Here is a 22,629-nt window from a genome sequence, read left to right on the forward strand (position 1 = left end):
TGATAAATAGAATAATCTCAATTAAAATCATATACATTTTTTTTATAAATTTCCCAAGTACCAATAAAATATTTCAAAACAGCACACATATCAAATAACAACCAATAAGTAAAACTAATAAGGAACTAATGGGAACTCTTGATTTCCAGTCACCCTGAGATTGTCAAGGATTAGGAGGTTAGGGGAGTGCACAAACGTTATTCTCTCTCTCTCTCTCACACACATACTCACATGTCCATTCTCTCTTACATATACACTGTCACATACATACACATTCATGCTCTTATACCCACCATAACCTCTCTCTCTCACAGACACTGACACACTCTCTCCCCCCCACACACACACCCACACAAGCTCTTATGGATTCTCTCATAGACACACACTCTCACTCTCAGTGGCTCCCTCACATACACACAAACACCAGGCACACTCCTAGTCATTCTCACACACACACACACACACACACACACACACACACACACACATACACACTGACCCCCAGGCAGTCTCCCATTCATTCTTACACCACTCCCTCCCAACCCCAGGCATGCACACATTCATTCTCACACATACACAGACCCCCAAGCAGGCACCTATTCTCACCCAGACAGACCCCAGGAAGACACCCATTCATTCTCATACACAGACACACCCTCAGGCAGGCACCCATGCATTCACACACATACACCCCCAGGCAGACTCCCATTCATACACATGCACACACTAAAGGCAGACCCCCTCTTTTTCTTTTGCCAGCAACCTCAGAGTCTCTCTCATTCTTCTGCTTCCACTGTCACTGCTGCCGCGTGGCTTTTGGGGAGGCGCCGATTGCTGCTACTGGCACTGAAGCCCATTCTGCTGCCTCCTCTGTGCAGGCCCCGTGGGCTTCCACTTTCTCCATGCTGATCTTGTACATTGTGAGATCTGCATAGAGAAAGTGCTACTCTTGCACCATTACCAAAGATTACATGTACCAATCAGTAAAAAGTAATTTATTTTTTTTTACCTTTGCTGTCTGATCTTAGTTTTCTAATTGGTTGATCACAGGCTTTTTTTCATAGCTTCCCTTTCTTGTTTTTTTTGGTGGGTTTTTTTGCCAATACCTTTTACAGGGTCTTTTTTTCCTATTTCTTTTTTCTCCATCTGTCTTCCCCTCAAACACACAGTCAGGCTCTCACACTCACATGCTGTCTCACGCACCCACAGCTCATTCTCACATGCTCTCTCTCATACATACATACACACTCTCTCTCTCTCTCTTACACATGCTGTCTCACTCACACACACACAGGCTCTCTCACTCCCACATGCTGTCTTGCTCAAGTATAGGTTCTCACTGTCACATGCAATCTCTCTCACATGTTATCTCTCCAAATATTCAGGTTCTCACTCCCACACACAATCTCTCATCTCATCTCATACACACATGCTCTACAAGCCTTCAGCCTCTTTTTCACCTCTGGGCCTCCTCTTCCCGGGTCGCTGTGGGATGGGCTTTGCAGCAGCCCTGATCTTCTTTGGCCGCCCACAACATGGGATCCGCAACAGCCCTGCTACCGGGCCTCCTCCTCTTCTCAGGCTGCCACGACATGGGATCTGCGGTGGCCCTGCTACTGAGCCACCTCCTCTTCTCGGGCTGCCGTGATGTGGGATTCGCAGCGGCCCATAAGTGCTGCTCCTCTTCGGTACGTGGCCGATGCTGCTCCTCCTTCCTGCCTGCACAGTTCCAGCAACGATTTTCTTCCAGAGCCGTGCGGGCAGGAAGGAGGAGGAGGAGCACCTGCAGGTTTGGACGTGACCCTTTTCTTCAGGCCGTGGTGAGATGAGCTCCACAACGGCACTGCTGATCTTCCTGCTGCGTGCGTCTGGCACACAACACAGCATTAGTTCCCTGATCAGCTGCCAGTGGGATGAGGTCCACCGGTGGCCGCCTGGGCCTCCATGTCATCCATCAGCACCCTGCTATGGCCCTGCACCTGGGGGCATTGGCCCCCCCTGCCCTCCCCTGCCCCCCCCCCCCCCCCAGTACACCACTGCTCACGCCCCCAATGCTCGGCGCCCTGGGCTTAGGCCTAGTTTGCCTAGTGCTTCCGGTGGCCCTGTAGATAGTCATTTCCTAGTGCTGGATGTTTAGCTCCCCCCATCTCCTCAAAGCACTCCTGAGATATGTAGTTTACTTTTTTCCTAAAATAGGACCCCGGAATGTTTAAAGATCAGAGGTAAAGAAGTAAAAATGGACAAAAGTATCCCGATGACCATGGCACCATCTCGGTGACTCCACCTCAACACAAAATGAGAGACAGATTTTATTCTCTATGGCCCAGCATGATTAAGAAAAACCCTTTAAGGCCGCTCTGAGTTGTTGCATTCTGTGTCTGGGAATTTAATGAGCTTCATCCGACTGAGAGGGAAATTGTGTGTAAAGGAAGAGCCAAATCCTTCTCCATGTCACATTTTTCTCTTTGCATTGCTCAGGTCTTCTGCGCTTGCCAGCACTTGAGGATCTCTCTTACAAGCATACACATTCACCGAAGGATGCTGCATCTGAAAGTCCAATTTCTGGATGACTCCCTCAAGGTCTTTACGGTTGATGTAAGTGATAAATGTTATCTCTTTTAAATGGAATAGTTGCTTCTTAGCCTCTTAAACCTAAACACCTTTAAAAATTGTATAAATTTCTGAGTATATTGGTGACAGATAAATCAATTATAAATTAAGACTATAAAAAACAGAACCCTTAGCTTTTTTTATTTCCCCATGAAATGGCAGTGAGTTATTTCAGAATGTTTGTATAAGAAAAAAAAATTCTTTAACTCTGCTATTAATGTGCTGATCTGTAATTAATGTGCTGATCTAGCTATAGCTAGACAGATTGAATCTTCATAGATCAACACGTTAATTTAACCACCAAGTTACAAGCTACACTCCTCCCTGCTTGGTTATGTTCTAATCAAACCAGCCAGTGAGAATACCAATCAGATTTCAAAATGTAATTCCTATCAGTGTTATTCACAAGACAAAGCTATGAGGACTTGTCTCTTAAAGGAATGGATCTGAACTACTTGAAGTGTTTTTAGGCATGACTCAAAAAGCTTCTGATATTTCATTACTCAATGCATCGAGATTTTGATTTTGTAGTCTCTGTATTATTGTGGTAGTCACCGGTACATAAAATCTCCTTATACTAGTCACATCTGGATTATTCAGCTAGTGTTAAAAAGCTTTGTTCTCCTTGAATGTTGTGCTATGTTTGTAGTCTACATAAGAACAGTTTCACAATGCTAGTAATCCTTGACACCACCATCTATTAACTCTTCCAAGCCGAATTAGAAAAAGATATTTTAAAATGTCTCAGCAACAAATTAGTTGAAGATGATACGTCTTAGTTTTTAGAGTGATGCCTCATTTTACAACCACCTTCTTCCTGATTATAAGATTAAGGTATTTCAGTCCCTTTTGATAACCCTGTCATTATAATACTCGTGATGCTGTACAGTATTACTGCTGTGCACAACATTCTCAACAGCTACCTAATAAAATACTGCATCATCTCATCCAACATCAGTAGCTCACAGAAATGGAAAAAGTTATCGAAAATTGAATCCGTGACAATTTTGGCAAATAGAATATTATATCATTTAGAAGTTTAAGTGCTGAAAAGCTATTATATGCTTGGGAAGAGTGGTAAAGATGTATTCAAATACTTCCGAATATTCTCCTGTTGCAGTTTTATGTACAAGTAGGACACCAGTATTTGCAGATCTATATCATTGTAATTTTAAAGGACATTTCTAAGAATTTAGCTCCAGAGCATGTTGTTTTAATAAATGGCTTCCATTAAAGTAACCAGTTGGTACTTACTTCTTGCTTACATTGAACCCGTATTGAGAAAGACCTCCAAGGCATTTTCTGCATTTGATGTTGCAGAGTCACTGTAAATGAATAGGGTAAATTAGTGAGCCCTATTGAAGAGGAAACCTTGCTTTAGGCTGAGTTTTGAAAAGATATCTCAAGCAAGTCAAATGTGATGTCCATTATATCTTATTGAATCAGAATGGTGCTTTCAAATATACATTCATTTCCAAATACAATTAAGGAGACAGTGTGCATGGCACATTATGTGATGATGCCTAATAGCATCCAGTTTAGATGCATAGAACAGATATGTACTAGAAATGTGCTCCAAAACACATATTCCCCCTGTTTTTAACTAATACATTAACGTACTTTACAAAATAGTGGAGAAAAAAAATCAACCATTTTTCAGACAGCATCATGTAACCGATATCGTTTGATAAATAGTCAACGCATCATAAAGAACTATGGTTAATAGCATCACAATAGGTTTTGCCTAAGTTAAAAATTATTTGCCATTAACTTTTTTTTTTCCAATTTTAAAAGCTATCAAGTCCCAGCTCATTTCATAAATATGGTAACACAAACACATTCCAGGATATGCATTAAAGGATGTCTTGGGTGCCAAAGACACATTTGTCCCCATATCTCACAGTGCATCTAGGGTATGCAGAAGGTTTTTGTACTTGTCAAGTGTTACTGTCTATTTAAAACTCAATTTAATGTTTTATCTGGTAAATTGAGCTGAGATCCCCAACTAGCAATTTAAATCAGCAACAAACTGTACTCTATCAAAATATTATGCAGCCTAGCGGACTTGTAAAAGAGTGTGAATTGTAATTCTTAGCTGGAATACTGGTCATGTAGGAGTCAATGATCACTGGAGAGTATTGTTTAATATAATATCCAAGGCAGAGCTGCATCTCACAAAGGTGAGGACCCTGGACTTTAGGAGTGCCCAAGGAAGCACTGTCAGAGCAGGAGGCAAAGCACAGTGGGTGAAACTACAATGAACCATACTAAGGGTAACAAACCTTTACATTAGGATAATAAATAAAAGCTAGAAAGAAAATAAGAGACTAATATGGATGAAAAGGTAAAGGCAAAAAGATGAATTCAAAAGGTGAAAAAGAAGCAAAAATAGAAGGAATGGATAGCTATGGAAAGCAGGGAAGATAGGACAGCAAAAGCACAAATAGAGGAAAAAATACCTACTGCAATAAAGCAACTTAACAAGATCTTTTTTACAGGTACAGCATGTTAATGAAAAGATGCCATGCATAGGTGGCACTGTAAGACTGAGAGGTGTGAGAAGGAAAAGGTAGAAATAGTGCACAAATACTTCTGTGCAATGTCCAATGGAGAGGAATCACAAATTAATGGACAAAACGTAGACCCTAGTCCATTTACAGAAGAGAGAGTGTTATGAAACTACTAAAACTGAAAATGGACAAGGCATACAGGATATAGACAGGATACACACTCTAAGGGGTGGACAACTGCAATCCTCAAGGGCCACTACAACCAGTCAAGTTTTCAGGATATCCCAACTGAATATGCATGAGATTAATTTGAAGCACCCTGCAAATCTATTTCATGTCCACAAATTATGAAAGAAGAACAAGCACCCACCAACATGGCTAAATGGTGCTGTAAAAGAGCTAATTAAAGATTATAAAGCATCTTTTAAAAAATGGAAAGAATAGCCTAATGAGAAAAATAGGAAGGTACATAAGCACTGCATATTGGGCCGTATTTTATAAATTAGCGCAAGCACGTACTTTTGTTCGCGCGATTTTAATGGATACGCGCGTAGCCGCACGTATCCATTAAAATCCGAGGTCGGCGTGCGCAAGGCTGCCCAAAATCGGCAGCCTGCGCGCACTGAGCTGCGCAGCCTGCCTCCATTCCCTCCGAGGCCGCTCCGAAATCGGAGCGGCCTCGGAGGGAACTTTCCTTCCACCCCCCCCCCCGCACCTTCCCCTACCTAACCCACCCCCCCGGCCCTATCTAACCCCCCCCTACATTTGTCGGCAAAGTGACGCCTGCTTCCAGCAGGCGTCACTTTGCGCGCGCCAGCCGGCTGCCCCGCTCCATGTTCTGGTCCTGGGGGCTGGTCCGGAGGCCGCAGCCATGCCCCGGGCTGAAACCAAGCCCGCGGTGCCGCCCCCAAAACGCTGCATCACTCCCGGCACGCCCCCCGACACGCCCCTCCATGCAAGCCCCGGGGCTTGCGCGCTCCGCCGAGCCTATGCAAAATAGGCTCGGTGCGTGCAGGGGGGGTTTGGGGTAGGTTTTCGGGGAGTACGCGCGTACCCCTTTGAAAATCTACCCGAGAATATATAAAACACTAATGAAGCAGGCCAAGAGAGAATTTGAGGAGAGACTTTCCAAAAAGGCAAAAAACTAGTAATAAAAACATTTTCAAGTACATCAGAACCAAAATCCTATGATGGAGTTAGTTCAGCTGTTGGAGAACCAAACTGTAAACATGGCACTTAGGGAGTATAAAGCCATAGTAGAAAAATTAAATAATTTTTTTCTTTAGTTTTACAGAGGAGGAGGATGGGGAGATAGCCACACATGAAACATTTTTCTAGGTGATGACTCAGAAGAACAGAATCAAATCACTGTGAATCTGGAAGCGATAAAGCAAATGTACAAATTAAATAGTAGCAAATCCTAAGGACCAGATGGTATTCACCTCAGAGTTCTAAAGGAACTCAGATATGAAATTGCAGATGTACTACTAGTAATCTATAACCATTCATTCAAATATTCCTCTGTACCTGAGGACTGGAAGGCAGCAAATGTAACACCAGTTTTCAAAAAGAGCTTCAGGGGTGACCCAAGCCACTGCAGCCCAGCGAGCCTGTTCGTACCTAGTAAAATTGTATAAGCTACAATAAAAAGCAAAATTACTGGCCATATGGATAAACATGGCTTAATGGGAAAGATCCAGCATTGACTTAGGAAAGGTAAATCATGACTTACTAACCTATTAGAAGCCTTTGAAGGTATAAACAAGCACATAGAGCAAGGAGAGCCAATCGGTATTTGGATTTCCAGAAGGCATTTGACTCCTCAGTAAACAAATGTTATCTCCGTATGGATTGGTAACTGGTTAAAAGACAGATAACACAGAGTTGGACTTAACGGTCAGTTTTACCAGTGGAGAAAGGTGAATGATGGAATGCACTAAAGATCTGTTCTGGGACCAGTGCTGTTCAACTTATTCATTAATGACCTATAAAGGGAATCGAATAGTAAAATTATCGAATTTGTATTTGACACAAAAATATTCAGGGTAATTAAAACACAGGCAGATTGTGAGGAACTGCAGAAGGACCTTGCAAGACTGGAGAACTGGGCATCTAAATGGCAGATGAAATTTAATATGGACAAATAGAAAGTGATGCTCATAGGGAAAAATAACCCCAATTTTAGATACACAATGCTGGGTTCTGTATTAGGAGCAACCACCCAGGAAAAGGTTCTAGGAGTCAATGTGGACACAGTACTTTGAAATCCTCAGCTCAGTGTGAAGCAGCAGCCAAAGAATCAAACAGAATGCTAGGACTTATTCAAAAAGGCAGGGAGAATAAAACTGATATCATAATTGCCTCAGTAAAGATCAATGGTTTGGCTGAACCTTGAGTATTGTGTGAGCAATTCTGGTCCCCCTCCCATCTCAGAATTAGAAAAGGTCTGGAGAAGGGCAGCAAAAAAGGTTAAGAGGTTAGAACAGCTCCCTTATAAAGAAAGGCTAAACAGGTTAGGGCTCTTCAGCTTAGAGGAGAAACAACTGAGGGGGGATATGATTGAGGTCCACAAAATCATGCGTGGAGTAGAACAGTTAAATAGGAAACAGCTATTTACCCTTTCAAATGACACTAAGACTACTTACAGGTAGCAGATGTAAAACAAATTGGAGAAAGCATTTTGTCAGCCATCGCACAAGCAAGCTGCTGGAGAATGTGGTCAAGGCGACTAACTCACAGGCTGATGCAATACGGTTGCGTAGAAAACGGGCGCTCAGTGCTGAGCACCCGCTTTCCTAACGCACGCCCAGCCACCTCTCCTGGGCACACACTCCAATATTTAAATGAGGGGTCGCGCTAAAAAGGAGGCGCTAGGGAAAATTGTGCATCCCTAGCACCTCCTCGGCATCAGGCACCCAGGAGAGGTGGCTGTCAGTGCGGGTTAGGAAAAGGGCGCTCAATACGAACGTCTGTTTTCTCCTGCTACCGGCACAATATACATGCACGAGATACACAGCCTGGACCATGTATCTCGTGCATGTATATTGGGCACCCAGAAATGGGTTTTTTTTCAAGACTTTTTTTTTTTTTAACCCTGATCTGCTTTCTGTGGTTCCTCCTACTTAGCATCCAGACGATACTAAGAAGAGGATTCACAGAAAGCAGGGTTTTTATTTTTATTTATTTTTTTTTACAACGAGCCCTTGAGCATGGCAGACCTTTACGCCAGCCACGGGCTGGTGTAAAATTTGCTGCGTTGCAATGGATGCATTGGCCATGAGGGAGATTTTTTGAATCACGGGGATTAGCTAATAGCCTATCTACATGTACTGTACACGTGGTGAGTGCTGTTAGCTTTGTGGTGGTTTGGATGCGCTAATCCCTGTATTGCATTAGGGGTTGTAGACGCATGTCCAAAACGTGCATCCAATCATGAGTAAAGCCATGCACTTGGCTGAGCCCACCATATTGCATCTGCCTGATAGATGGGTTTAAAAAGAGTTTGGACAAGCTCATGGAAGAAAAGTCCATAAATAGTTATTAACCAAGGAGATCCAACACTTCTCAGAGGGTAAGCAGCAAGAAATTGGATCTATTTTAGGGATTGGCCACTGTTGGAGACAGGATACTTGGCTCAGTGGACCTTTGGATTGACCCAACAAGGCTCTTCATATATTCTTATGCATATTCATTGGGAATATCCTGAAAATCTGACAGGATGGTGGCCCTAGAGGACCAGAATTACTCATCCCTGCTGTAAGAAGGTATAGAGAGGTTATCAGTTCTACTGCCAATTCTGTTCAATCATTATTTGGAGATGAGAGTTGTTTGAGAGGATGGGAGTTGAACTAATGTTATCCTTCTTCACAATTGTGGACAAAGGGAGGAGGCTGGTAACTGCAGGGCAACTCAGTGGTGGGTAATTTAATGGAATCACTACTAAAGGAAAGTTTAGTGGATTACAAGATCTGAGGCAGCATGTTTTTTTCTAGAGGAAGGATCCTGACAAGTCTGCATGATTAATGCGACTGATTAACCAAGGAATTAGATCAAGGGAGGGACCGGTATGTTGTGTATTTTGGTTGCAATATGGCCTTTGACAGTATTCCACACAGAAGACTCATAGATAAGTTAAGCAGCTAAGGGATAGGTCCTAAATTAATAATTTGGGTTAGAAACAGGTTGTGTGATAGGTAACAGAGGTTAATACTAAATAAATGGAGTTTATGCCAAGAAAACAAAAGGATTACTGGTGGAATGGTCGAAGGATCAGATCCAGTTCTGGTTAACATTTTCAAGAAGTGAGATTACAGAGAGACTATGATATCAAGAAGGTTCACATTTTTACTGATCTTACTAAGATCCACAACAGGATGGATAAGGCAGATAGGGTGGAAACAAAATGAGGAGTGATCTAAAAGTTTAGGGAGTGGTTAAGTATCTGCAAATAAGATTAAGTGCAAAGAAATGCACTCATAAATTTGAGGCACAAAAAGAGGATAAGAGCATGAGTGGGTGTGTGGATATACTGCTGTACTCCAAGCAGGAGAAAGATCTTGGGATAACCATATCTGATGATCTCAAGGTGGCCAAGCAATGCAAAAAGGCAGTGGAAAGAGCCAGAGGAATGCTAGAACGTGTAGGGAGAGAGAGGTATAGCCAGCACAAAAAAGAAAGGGATAATACTTTTGCATAAACTGTGCCCCTAGCCTCCATGATTGTGGGATAGCAGGAAAACCCACGTAATTAGTTTGTTACCGCATATTTTACAACCTGGCACAGAATCAACATTCCTGAAAGCCTTAACATTTCTTAATTCAATCCTTTGAACAACAAAGCTGCAGGGTGCCTGCCTGCCTTCAGCCTTAGCTCTGTCTCTACTCCAGCTCTAGCCATTCCTCTCTCACAGCTCGATACAGTAAAGTGGGGCCGCGGTTACCCCGCTCCTAACCCGCTTTCTACTCACTTTCCGGCCGCATTAGCCCTTCCCGCGATACACTATCCCCTTTAACCCATCCTTACCTCCTCTTTAAATCACCGGGTAACCCCTTCCGCACGCGGCATGTATATCAGATGTAAACAATCGAATTAGCTATTCCCTCCCATACAGTAACGCGCGCCCCGACTATCGCTATTTTACCCTGCCATTTTGCCCCACGTTTAACCTGCTAACTTACCGCCTACCCTTACCCCTGCGTTAGAGGCAGGGGTAATGGTAGACGGCAAACTTTCCCCCAAAAGGAAACCTCTAAAAACCTAAAATCCCCTCCTCCCGAAGCGACTCAACATTACTTTCTGTTGTTTTCTTACCTTTTGTTGCTTTTCAGCCCCTTCCCTTCTCTGCCGCCCTCCGGAGGGGGCAGCCGGCGGCGAAAGCGGCTCGCAGCGGTCCCCCCCGCGCAGGTCCCGGTTCTCCTGGCTCGGCAACAGCAGTACAACAGCTAGGGCTCCATCCGGCTTGCAGCGTTCCTCTCCCCCCCCCCCCCCCCCCCCCCAACAGCGTGACAAACTGCCGATGTCCAGAGCACTTTAGCATAGCTCGTATACTCAGAAAGATGACAAGGACGTTCTCAAGAAAAGATGGGTGCACTATTTTGACTTCAACAGTAACATTTCACAGTTTAAAATGTAACTTTTATATTTTAACTTGATAAATTGTTGAATTTTGTAGTTGGTACACCTTTTATTTGTATATAGTTTAAATGCTGTGTGAAAAAGCAATATAAATGGTTTTCAATTTAAAAAAATGAATTTTCTGCATAGTCAGAGCTGTGAAACTTTATGCAAAATTATGCAACTTTGAAAAATCCTTTCCACAAAATGTTTTAAAAATCTGCCACAGAATTTGCTAACTCCTGTCACAGAATCTTGAGAAATCTGTCACAGGAAACTGGGGGCTCTGTGTACGAATTAGTGGTGAGGCCTTATTTGGACTGGAGTACTGAATCCAACTTCTGGTGGCCACATCTCCAAAAAGACCATAGACAAGGGAAAGGCAGCCCAAAGAAGAGTTACCTAGATGGTGGAGCGTCTGTACCATGTGCACTATGAAGTAAACCGGGGTGATATGTATACTATACAGGAACCCCGGTATATAAATTCTTTAAATAAATAAATAAATAAAGTAAGACTTCCAGTTCTTAATATGTACTACCTGGAGGAAAGGAGGGAGCAAGGAAACGTGATGGGCGACATGCAAATACATCAAAGGAGTAAACAGTGTCCAGGAGGTAAGCATTTTTCAGTCGAAAAGAAGTTATGGGTTGTGATGTGAGGCTGAGGAAGGGTAGACTCAGGAGTAACACAAAGACATTTCTTCACATAAAAGGGTGGTGGATGCATGGACCGATCTTTCAAAAGAGATAGTGAAGGGGAAAATATGGCATCAGAATTTGAGAAGGCATAGGGTAAGCACGAAGGATTATTAGCTGCCAGGAAGGAAAGGTAAAGCTGAAGACATGCACCAGGAAGGGAACATGGGCAAATGGCATGTGCCTTGCAGCTCTAATTGGCGTGATATTCAAAGTGCCTTGTACGGGCATTTTTCTTCATTTACCCATTATTTTACGCAGTGATATTGCAGCAGTCATGTCTCTTAAACTTCCAACTAAACTGTTCCACAAAGAATGCCCCTGTAAATGCAATATTTAGCAGTGTTTGTAATGAGAAAGGAAATAGAGATGTGGGGGGGGGGGGGGGGGGGGAATATTTCCTGCTGGCGTTGATAAAGCTAGAAAGTTTGTACAGCTTACGACCTGCAGACAGAACCGACTAAAGAATAAAAGACTAAAGAGCAAGACTATTCTGCCTCCAGAGAGCCTTAGGGCCAGATTTTAGTAGCTAAGCGTGGGCGTAGATTTGTGCGCGCAACCCGGCGCGCACAAATCTACGCCCGATTTTATAACATGCACGTGCAGTCGCGTGCATGTTATAAAATCCGTGGTCGGTGCACGCAAGGGGGTGCACACTTGTGTACCTTGCGCGCGCTGAGCCCTAGGGGAGCCCCAATGGCTTTCCCCGTTCCCTCCGAGGCCGCTCCGAAATCGGAGCGGCCTCGGAGGGAACTTTCCTTCCACCCCCCCTCCCACCTTCCCCTTCCTTCCTCTACCTAACCCACCCCCCAGCCCTATCTAAAAAAAACCCCTGACCTTTGTTGAATAAGTTGTTCCTGCCTCCGGGCAGGCATAGGTTGCGCGCGCGCCCGCCGAGTGCCGGCGTGCCATCCCCTGGCACGGCTGCTGTGCCGGAGGCCTCAGTCCCGCCCCCGGACTGCCCCTCCCCTTTTTTCAAGCCCCGGGACATGCGCACGACGCCAGGCCTAAGCAAAATAGGCTCGGCGCACACAGGAGTGGGTTTTTGCGGTTACACATGTAATATATGTGAGTAATCCTTTTAAAATCCGCCCCATGTGTACTTGGAAAGTAGGGATGTGTATTCATTTGAAATGAAAGTCTAAAACGTGACAAATAAACCTGTTTTTATTTTATTTCAAATGAACCAAAAAATAATTTTTGGCAATTTTTTAGGTTTTAGGAAATAGGGTGCACTATTAGCAAAATGGAAAGTAAACAATTGTGCTTAACATAAATATTTAACTTGAGCGAGCAAATGAATTTGTTATCAAAAGCAGTTTAGATTGCTGAAAAAAATCGTATCTCATTTCTGTCACATGTGGAGCCCCAAAATATTGTACTTTATTGCTGCCTTTAATGCTATGATTATATTGTTTATGTGCATTTGATTTTTTTTTATGTGAGTTTGTGATTTTATTGTTTTTATTGCATCAAAAGCTAAAAGCTTAAAGTTTGTGTTTATTTATTGTTGTTTTCTGCATATTGCTTATTAATTATTATTGTAGCTCACCTACAGAACCTTGGTAATAAGGAAGTAAGAAATCTGATAAATAAATATTATGAAACCTAATGGTCAAAGTGCTAGGAAAGGAATTTTACATTCGGTTTGCCAAATGCTTAAAAAACAACCACATCAACAAAAGGATATTAATGGTCAAGATATGCCAGTTCTCCTCAGTAATCTGAGATTTATTTTTCATCCATGGATGATGTATAATGGGTGTTGAAGCATAGTTTAAAATTTGTGGTTTTACAGTTCCTTTTGAAGTTAATATTGATGTATAATGGTAACAGCAATTATAAAGATACATGGTCCTTTCTGTTCATTAGATTGGTATTAAGACCTTGCTCCAGACACTCTGCTCCTTGAAAATGGTTCTAACTGCCAGGGATTCCTCTTCCCAGCCGTTTGTTATTATTCCAATACATGCATTCTCAGACTCTAAGAACAGCAAACCTAATACCGTACATACATTCAGAACATACCGTATTTAACCTGACTCTCCTCCCACCTTTAAACCATATACTCATGAACTCTATCAGTGAACTGAATTGTACACTCTTTTCTCTGCCTGCATTAGAGGGGCCTTAAACATAGGATAAGATAGCATTTCATTTTGTACCATACTCGCCATATATAATTATGTACCTGATTCACTTAGGGATAGATTTTCAAAGGGTTACGCGCATAACCCTTTAAAACCTACCCCTGGCACGCCAAGCCTATTTTGCATAGGTTCGGTGGCGTGCGCAAGCCCCGGGATGTGTGTATGTCCCGGGGCTTTGAAAAAACGGGTGGTCCAGGGGCAGGGCAGCGATCCAGGGGCGGTCCGGGGGTGGTCCCGAGTCCTCCGGCACAGCGGCTGTGCCGGGGGTTGGTGCTGGCAGCCGGCCGGCGCGCGTAACTCCTGCAATAAAGGTAGCGCGCGCAAATGTACCCCGCACGTGTAAGATTAAAAATCTGCCCCACAGGGTTTTTCCTGGAGACCCAAAATAGGAGAAAAGCCTTAATGAAAATGTTTTCAAGTTAAGTAGCCAGTTAAATTGACCATCAAACAGGATATAGCCTGATGTCCGTACCATTATAAAAACTGCAGTTTTGTTGGCTCCTCAATGTGAAAAACATATGCGACCTATGGAACCTGCTGTGCCATTCTGGCTTCCATTACTTTATGTCCATTGCCATGCCCTTTGGAGAAGTAGGACTAGGCATGCCGCAAGGCCCAGTATCGTCTTGCAAAAACTATTCTACATGCTATAGAAATAATGTCATGCTGACAATGGATATTTTTTTAATGTATGATGCAAACCTGATAGCTTTTTCAAATGGTGCTCATAGATCAACACTTTACTAATATTAGTTACAGTTTAAGAAACCTCTCTTCAACATCTGTAGATCCACTGCAGGAGCGAGGCAGGAAGAAAGCAGTTGCCCATCTATTTGGTTGCTCATCTGGAAAAAAAATGCATTTAATGGTAGAAAAATTCCAGTGACGAAATAAAAAATTCAGATTGTTTTTAATTGTACGTGCTCTGATGTTTTAGACAAGGATCAGAAGCCCTGCACAGAGGGAGCTATTATTACGCTGTCACTTTTCGTCAGCTGTAGTGCGCGAGGGTAGTGATTTTCTTCCTAGCCATGAGCAGCAGAGACCCGCTATTACCTCTCAACATCTAGATGCTTCTCCAACCAGCAGTTTTGGTTCACCATCATCCTTGCATTTTCTTTGGCAGTAAGGGATCTTTAGCACAGCAGCTGCAGCAGCTTGCCTGTTAACTCAGCTCACTGCACAAATGTCATTAACCATAAAACAAAAAAAGAATTATTGTGAATGAGAAATATTTCTTTTGCCTTCTTAGTCATAAAACTTGCAAATGCTCACTATTGACAACAAATTTGGTTTAGTTCTTCTGTGTGGCTTACTTATATAAGGTTGTATGCTATTTTATTTTCTAAAAAAAAATGCTCAAGTCAGCCTGATTAGTTGATTCGGGCTATTTTTTCCAGCTACAGTCCTGACAGACTATTGAGTATGAATTGGGCTTTTAACTAATAAAGTAATAAGCTTCAATAATATGAACACAGCAGTAAGCAATGGTAGCCATTTCTCTCTAGAATGAGAGCATCAGAAAGCTGTTTATTACACTAACAGTGTTATTTGATTTGTATTTAAAAGGAGTGCTACAAATGGTTTTAGTTTGTTTAGACTGAAGTGCTTCATGATTATTTAACCAATTCTCTTTAGCAAAAAGCACCGGGGAAAGAATTGTTCAATATGAGTTGTAGTCATCTGAATCTCACAGAAAAGGAATACTTTGGACTGGAATTCCAAAACCATGCTGGCAACAAAGTAAGTGTTTTTGGTTTTTCTCCTAGGCCTTATTTCACAGAGGGTGATTCACTAACCCACAGCGACCTGCGTTAAACCCAAGTTGATGCACGTTATTTGCCACAGTCCCCATTGTTTTGAATGGGGCTTATTCACTAATAATGCATGTTTTAACCTGTGTTAATGGAAGTTACCACTGGTTACTGAGTCGGCCCCCAAAATGCAAAATTCTTTATAAGGACACCAAAGTTGTAAGAGACAAGCATCAATCAGCATTTGATCATCTTTTTTTTTTATTATTCTGAAATGAAATTGGCATAGTATATCAAGTGCATACAAACAGTAAGCAAGGCAAAAACCTAGCAAAAGTATATCAGTATTACCATATAATTCAATGGCAAAACCACACTATAGTGAGCCAAATTACTAGTGCTACCTTATTTATAATATTATAAGACAATTTAATTTAAATATATAAAGTGTCTTTCAGATTAGTTCATAATACTTTAGGGGTCCATATTCAGCTGTTGTCCAACCAGCAGATGATTTCCTTTACTAAGCGTTTTTCCCATGGACAGTGAATTAGTAAATCAGGCCCAAAGTTATCAGATAAACTTATCTGCCCTCATCGTTGAATATACCAAACTATCCTTGATGTTAGCTGGCTAAGTTTATCCTGCTAACTTTAGAACTGCTATTCCACAGTCCTAAGTATATCTGGCTATATTAGATGGAAAATGCTGAAAATCTGCATGTATCCAGGTATCATAGCCAGATAACTGGCTTCACTTTGGAATGCCCCTACTCTGCCCCCCGAGCTAGCTGGATAACTTTTCAACCAGATAATGTTATCCAGCTATTTCAGAATTGGTCAGTGCAGTGAGATTTTCAGATTTGACATTTGTCCAGTTAAGTCCAAACTTAGCTGAACAAAGCATTGAATATCGGCCTCTCACTATTTATTTATTTAAATAATAACATTTATTGCCCGCTAGTACCGCTACACCAAAGATCGAGGAGAATTACAATATTAAAAAGAATCATAATAGCAGGAGACATACAATAACAACATGTACTAATATCACAAAAAGAGCATCATAGCCAGTTGGAGAGGCCTGCATATGTCTAAACACGCCACTAAAAATGCAGGTGCTGGCATAAATTGCTCAATGGATCTTGCAGTCAAGTTGGAAACACCTTTTTGAAACACAGAGGGGTAGATTTTTAAAAACGGCGCGTTCGCGTACTTTTGTTCGCGATCCAGTCGCAAACAAAAGTACGCTGGATTTTAGTAGATACGCGCGTAGCCACGTGTATCTGCTAAAATCCAGGATCGGCGCGCGCAAGGCTGCCGATTTTGGGCAGCCGGCGCGCGCCAAGCCGAGCAGCCTGCCTCCGTTCCCTCCGAGGCCGCTCCGAAATCGGAGCGGCCTCGGAGGGAACTCTCTTTCGCCCTCCCCTCACCTTCCCCTCCCTTCCTCTACCTAACTCCCCCCCCCCGGCCCTTTCTAAACCCCCCCTACCTTTGTCCGCGGATTTACACCTCCCAGAGGGAGAAGTAAATCTGCGCGCGCCAGCGGGCCGCTGGCACGCCGAGACGCGACCCGGGGGCGGTTCCGGAGGGTGCAGCCACACCCCCGGGCCCGCCCCCAAAACGCCGCGTCCCGCCCCAAAACGCCGCGTCGATCAGCCCCGCCCCCCGACACGCCCCCAACAAAAAACCCCGGGACTTTCGCGAGTCCCGGGGCTCTGCGCGCGCCGGCAGGCCTATGGAAAATAGGCGCGCCGGCGCGCAAGGCCCTGCTCGCATAAATCCGGGCGGATTTACGTGAGCAGGGCTTTTAAAATCCGCCCCAAAGTTTTTAGATTCTTTTTAAATTCCTTGGTATCGGTTGTAAGTCGGAGTTGTTCAGTTAATGAGTTCCACAATATGGGAGCAGTCACTGAAACTGCATGATCACATACTTCACCCAGGTGTACCTGGCCTAATGTGGGAAGGGTGAATAAAGGCTTTATTAGCTGATCTGAGTACTCTTTGTGGGGTATAGACATGGAGAGCTGCTCCTAGCCACATAGCATCCTTGCTGAAGATGATTTTCTGGATAATTGTCAATACTTTTTCTTGAATTCTAAAATGTCTAGGTATCCAGTGTAGTGTAGAGAGAATGGGAGTGATGTGATCATCTCTAGAGCTACCAGGCAGAATTCGAGCCGCAGAATTCTGTAATACCTGAAGCGTTCTTGGAGGTCAATTTTAAGTGTTGCTCATGTAAAAATGCCTGCATACGCTCATATTAAGAATTAAGAATGCTATAAATATTCGGTACTTTGTAGTTATTTTATTATATATTCTGTAAACTGCAGTTATTTTATGATAGCTCTATTTAGTTATATTTTCTCAATTGTTGCTGCTCTCCAGTCTTAACAATAGTTACTGTTAATGTAAATGTATATAATACGCCTATTTTAGTTACTGTGTCTTTAACTATTTATTTTCAACTGTTACTTGTAAGGGCCCTGCCCAAAGTTTTTGTTTGATGTAAACCGATACGATGTGTGAACGGCTATCGGTATAGAAGAGACGTTAAATAAATAAATAAATAAATAAATAAATATGTGGGCCACATGTGAGCAACGCTGATTAAAAAAAAACAAAACGCAAAATAAACGCGTATATACCCATGCGTGTGACAAAAATAAGATGGTGGGAAAGGGGTGGGACATGGGCAGAGCATGGACGTCTGGGGCGGGGCCAACAGTTACACGTCTTAACTCCATATTTTAAAACCAGAGACCATAGTACACAGCGGCTTATCATCTGCATAACTTTACTGCTGCTCCAGATGAGGAGCAAGTCTATAGATCTCGTGTTTTAGGGCTTATAGGACAGGGTGAGGGGTCTGGGTCAACTGCAGGGCACGTGCAGGATGAAGAACAAGAGGGGTCTTGAAGACCTCGATATTAACTGGGCAAACTGGACAACTCATTGGAAAAACTGGGTTGTCCCTCACTTGAGCATATTTTGAAATCTGCCTTCATATGTGCGTAACCAGGCTGCTGGCACTAACTTTTAAAAAGGAGATAGAGCAGCTTTTAAACTAGAACAAGGGGAAAGCCGACCGTTAATCAGCAGTGCATGGTTCGGAAGAATGTATCCTTGAGGGATACTAATGAAATGAGAGTTAGGGCGTTCCAACAAAGAGGTGCCTATAAAAGCAAACTTAGTCCATGTGCCTATATGTAAAAAATCACCGAAGCTAATGATTTCCAAATTATCCCTATCAACTGAAAAGCAGGCTATTAATACAAACAACACACTTTCAAATGTTTGTATGCCAATGCCAGAAGTCTAAGAAATAAGATGGAAGAGAGTATAGTAGTGAATGATGAGATTGACATAATTGGCATCACAGAGACCTGGTGGAAGGAGGATAACCAATGGGACAGTGCTATATCAGGGTAAAAATTATATCGCAATGATAGGGAGGATCAACTTGGTGGGGGTGTGGCACTTTATATCCAGGAGGGTATAGAGTCTAACAGGATAAAGATCATACAAGAGACTAAATGTTCAGTAGATTCTATATGGGTAGAAATCCCATGTGTGTTGGGTAAGAGTATAGTGATAGGAGTACACTACCGTCCTTCTGGACAAAATGGTCAGACAGATGATAAAATGCTAAGAGAAATCAGGGAAACTAACCAATTTGGCAGTGCAGTAATAAGGACATGCTAGAGACAAAGTTCCTGGAGGAATAAACAACTGCTTCATGGAGCAATTGGTTCAGAAAGCAATGAGAGAGGGAGCTATTTTAGATTTAATTCTTAGTGGAATGCAGAATTTGGTGAGAGAGGTAACGGTAGTGGGGCCACTTGGCAATAGTGATCATGACTTGATTAAATTTGAACTAATAACTGGAAGGGGGACAATAAGTAACTCTACAGCTCTAACACTAAATTTTCAAAAGGGAAACTTTGATAAAATGAGGAAAATAGTTAGAAAAAAACTGAAAGATGCAGCTGCAAAAGTTAAAGGTGTTCAACAGGCATGGACATTTTTAAAAAATGCAATCTTAGATGTGCAGTCCAGATGTATTTCACAGATTAAGAAAGGTGGAAGGAAGGCAAAACGATTACCGGCATGGTTAAAAGGTGAGGTGAAAGAGGCTATTTTAGCCAAAATAAATCCTTGAAAAACTGGATGAAGGATCCATTTAAGAAAACAGGAAAAAGCATAAGCATTGTCAAGTTAAGTGTAAAATATTGATAAAACAGGTGAAGAGAGAATTTGAAATGAAATTGGCCATAGAGGCAAAAACTCATAATAAAAACTTTAAAAAATATATTTGAAGCAAGAAACTTGTGAGGGAGTCATTTGGACTGATAGATGACCAAGGGGTTAAAGGGGCTCTTAGGAAAGATAAGGCCATTGCAGAAAAACGAAATGAATTGCTTCTGTGTTTACTAATGAAGATGTTGGGGAGATATCAGTTCTGGAGATGGTTTTCAAGGGTGATAGGTTAGATGAACTGAACCAAATCACTATGAACCTGGAAGATGTAGTAGGCCAGAATGACAAACTAAAGAGTAGCAAATTACCTGGACTGGATGGTATGCATTCCAGGGTTGTGAAGGAACTAAAAAATTAAATTTCTGATCTATTAGTTAAAATTTGTAACTTATCATTAAAATCATCCATTGTACCTGAAGACTGGAGGGTGGCCAATGTAACCCCAATATTTAAAAAGGGCTCCAGGGACGATCCGGGAAACTATAGACCAGTGAGTCTGACTTCAGTGCCAGGAAAAATAGTGGGAACTATTCAAAAGATCAAAATCACAGAATATATTGAAAGACCTGATTTAATGGAACACAGTCAACATGGATTTACCCAAGGGAAGTCTTGCCTCATAAATCTGCTTCATTTTTTTGAAGGGATTAATAAACTTGTGGATAAAGGTGAAACAGTAGATGTAGTGTATTTGGATTTTCAGAAGGCATTTGACAAAGTCCCTCATGAGAGGCTTCTAAGAAAACTAAAAAGTCATGGGATAGGAAGCGATCTCCTTTTGTGGAATACAAACTGGTTAAAAGACAGGAAACAGAGAATAGGATTAAATGGTCAATTTTCTCAGTGAAAAAGGGTAAACAAACAATGGAGTGCCTCAGGGATCTGTACTTGGACTGGTGCTTTTCAATATATTTATAAATGATCTGGAAAGGAATACGACGAGTGAGGTAATCAAATTTGCAGATAACAAAATTGTTCAGAGTAGTTAAATCACAAGCAGATTGTGATAAATTGCAGGAAGACCTTGCAAGATGAAGATTGGGCATCCAAATGGCAGATGAAATTTAATGTGGACAAGTGCAAAGTGCTGCATATTAGTAGTTACCTCCCAGGAAAAAGATCTAGGCATCACAGTGGATAACATTGAGATCGTCGGCTCAGTGTGCTGCGGCAGTCAAAAAAGCAAACAGAACGTTAGGAATTATTAGGACGGGAATGGTGAATAAAACGGAAAATGCCGCTGTATCGCTCCATGGTGAGACCACACCTTGAGTACTGTGAACAGTTCTGTCACCGCATCTCAAAAAATATATAGTTGCACTGGAGAAGGTACAGAGAAGGGCAATCAGAATGATAAAGGGGATGGGACAGCTCCCCTATGAGGAAAGGCTGAAGAGATTAGGGCTGTACAGCTTGGAGAAGAGACGGCTTAGGAGGGATATGAGAGGTCTAGAACAGGTAGATGTGAATCTGTTATTTACACTTTCAGATAATAGAAGGACATGAAGTTAGTTTTAAATGTGCTACTTGCTAATCAGAGAAAATTCTTTTTCACTCAATGCACAATTAAGCTCTGGAATTTGTTGCTAGAGGATCTGGGTAGTGCAGTTAGTGTAGCTGGGTTTAAAAAAGGTTTGGATAAGTTCTTGGAGGAGAAGCCCATTAACTGCTATTAATCAAGATAACTTATGGAATAGCCTCTGCTATTACTGGCATCATAGAAACAGAAATGATGGCAGAAGAAGACCAAACGGCCCATCCAGTCTGCCCAGCAAGCTTCACACTTTTATTTTTCTCATACTTATCTGTTTCTCTTGGCTCTTAGTAACCTTTTGGTTCTATTTCCCTTCCACCCACACCATTAATGTAGAGAGCAGTATTGGAACTGCATCCAAGTGAAATATCTAGCTTAATTAGTTAGGGGTAGTAACCACCGCAATAAGCAAGCTACACCCATGCTTATTTGTTTACCCAGACTATGTAATTCAGTCCTTGTTGGTTGTTCTCTGTATATAGATCCACTTTCCTTCATTCCCCCTGCCGTTGAATCAGAGAGCTATGCTGTATATGCGTGAAGTATCGGTCTTCCTCCCCTGCCGTTGAAGCAGAGAGCAATGCTGGATATGCATTGAAAGTGAAGTACCGGTCTTCCTCCCCTGCCGTTGAAGCAGAGAGCTATGCTGGATATAGTATCAGACTTATCAGTAGCATGGGGTCTTCTTAGTGTTTGGGTTCTTGCCAAAAGATGGTTTTGGCCACTGTTGGAAACAGGATGCTGGGCTTGATGGACCCCTAGTCTAACCCAGTATGGCATGTTCTTAAAAGCCAGCAAACACCTAGGAAAGATATGTGAAGAAGTATGTTTTTTTGAGCAATCTCTTAAGATTAGTGCATACTTATGCATGGGAGGTGTATTTTAGAACATATGCGTGCAAGTGCACACATGATTTAAAATTGCAGCCTATCTCTGCTTGCGCACCGATACATGTGTCTATGGGCGCATGCACGCGCATTTTAAAAATAGCCTATTATTGAGGAGTCAGGCATGCCCAACATTAAGGAGTTGCAATAATGAATACCAGAAAAAAGCAACTGTTGTAACACTGTTCTGAAGTCTGAAATTTCGAGGATGGGTTTTGTCTGCGTAACATGCGTAGCTTGTAGTAACTATTTTTAACAAAGTTCAAATGTGCATTTTCATGTTAAAGTTGGTATCTAATAGGACACCTAGATTGCGTACATATGAGGAGATTGAAATTGTATGATTACCAAAAATGAATTTAGGTAATTCTTCAGTAAGAGATCTCTGGGTCAGGTAGATTATTTCGGTTTTTGAAATGTTAAGGGTAAGGCGGTTGTGGAACAGCCATTTGTCAATGGCAGCAAGATAAATCTGTAGGTGTTTTAAAGTGTTAGTGATTGAATTAATGACTGGGAAAAACAACTGAATGCCGTTTGGTTGCACGTTATGTAACAACTTAGTGGAGTGAATCACAGATTTACAGGGCTAGTTAATAAAGAGGCAACTGAAGATG

The 22,629-nt window shown here is 42.2% G+C and overlaps 1 protein-coding gene across 1 annotated transcript in view; it reads left to right on the plus strand.

The window, feature by feature from the left end:
* The first annotated feature begins 1,592 nt into the window (after positions 1-1,592).
* FRMD7 (FERM domain containing 7) overlaps positions 1,593-22,629 on the plus strand; it is a 54,118-nt gene continuing 33,081 nt past the window's right edge. Inside the window, exons 1-3 of the mRNA XM_029607935.1 lie at positions 1,593-1,688; positions 2,479-2,595; positions 15,220-15,324. Coding sequence (XP_029463795.1) covers positions 1,593-1,688; positions 2,479-2,595; positions 15,220-15,324 — 318 coding nt within the window. The remainder of the gene's footprint in view (positions 1,689-2,478; positions 2,596-15,219; positions 15,325-22,629) is intronic.

This window comes from Rhinatrema bivittatum, chromosome 6 (assembly GCF_901001135.1).
Source record: "Rhinatrema bivittatum chromosome 6, aRhiBiv1.1, whole genome shotgun sequence".
NCBI classification, from domain to species: domain Eukaryota; kingdom Metazoa; phylum Chordata; class Amphibia; order Gymnophiona; family Rhinatrematidae; genus Rhinatrema; species Rhinatrema bivittatum.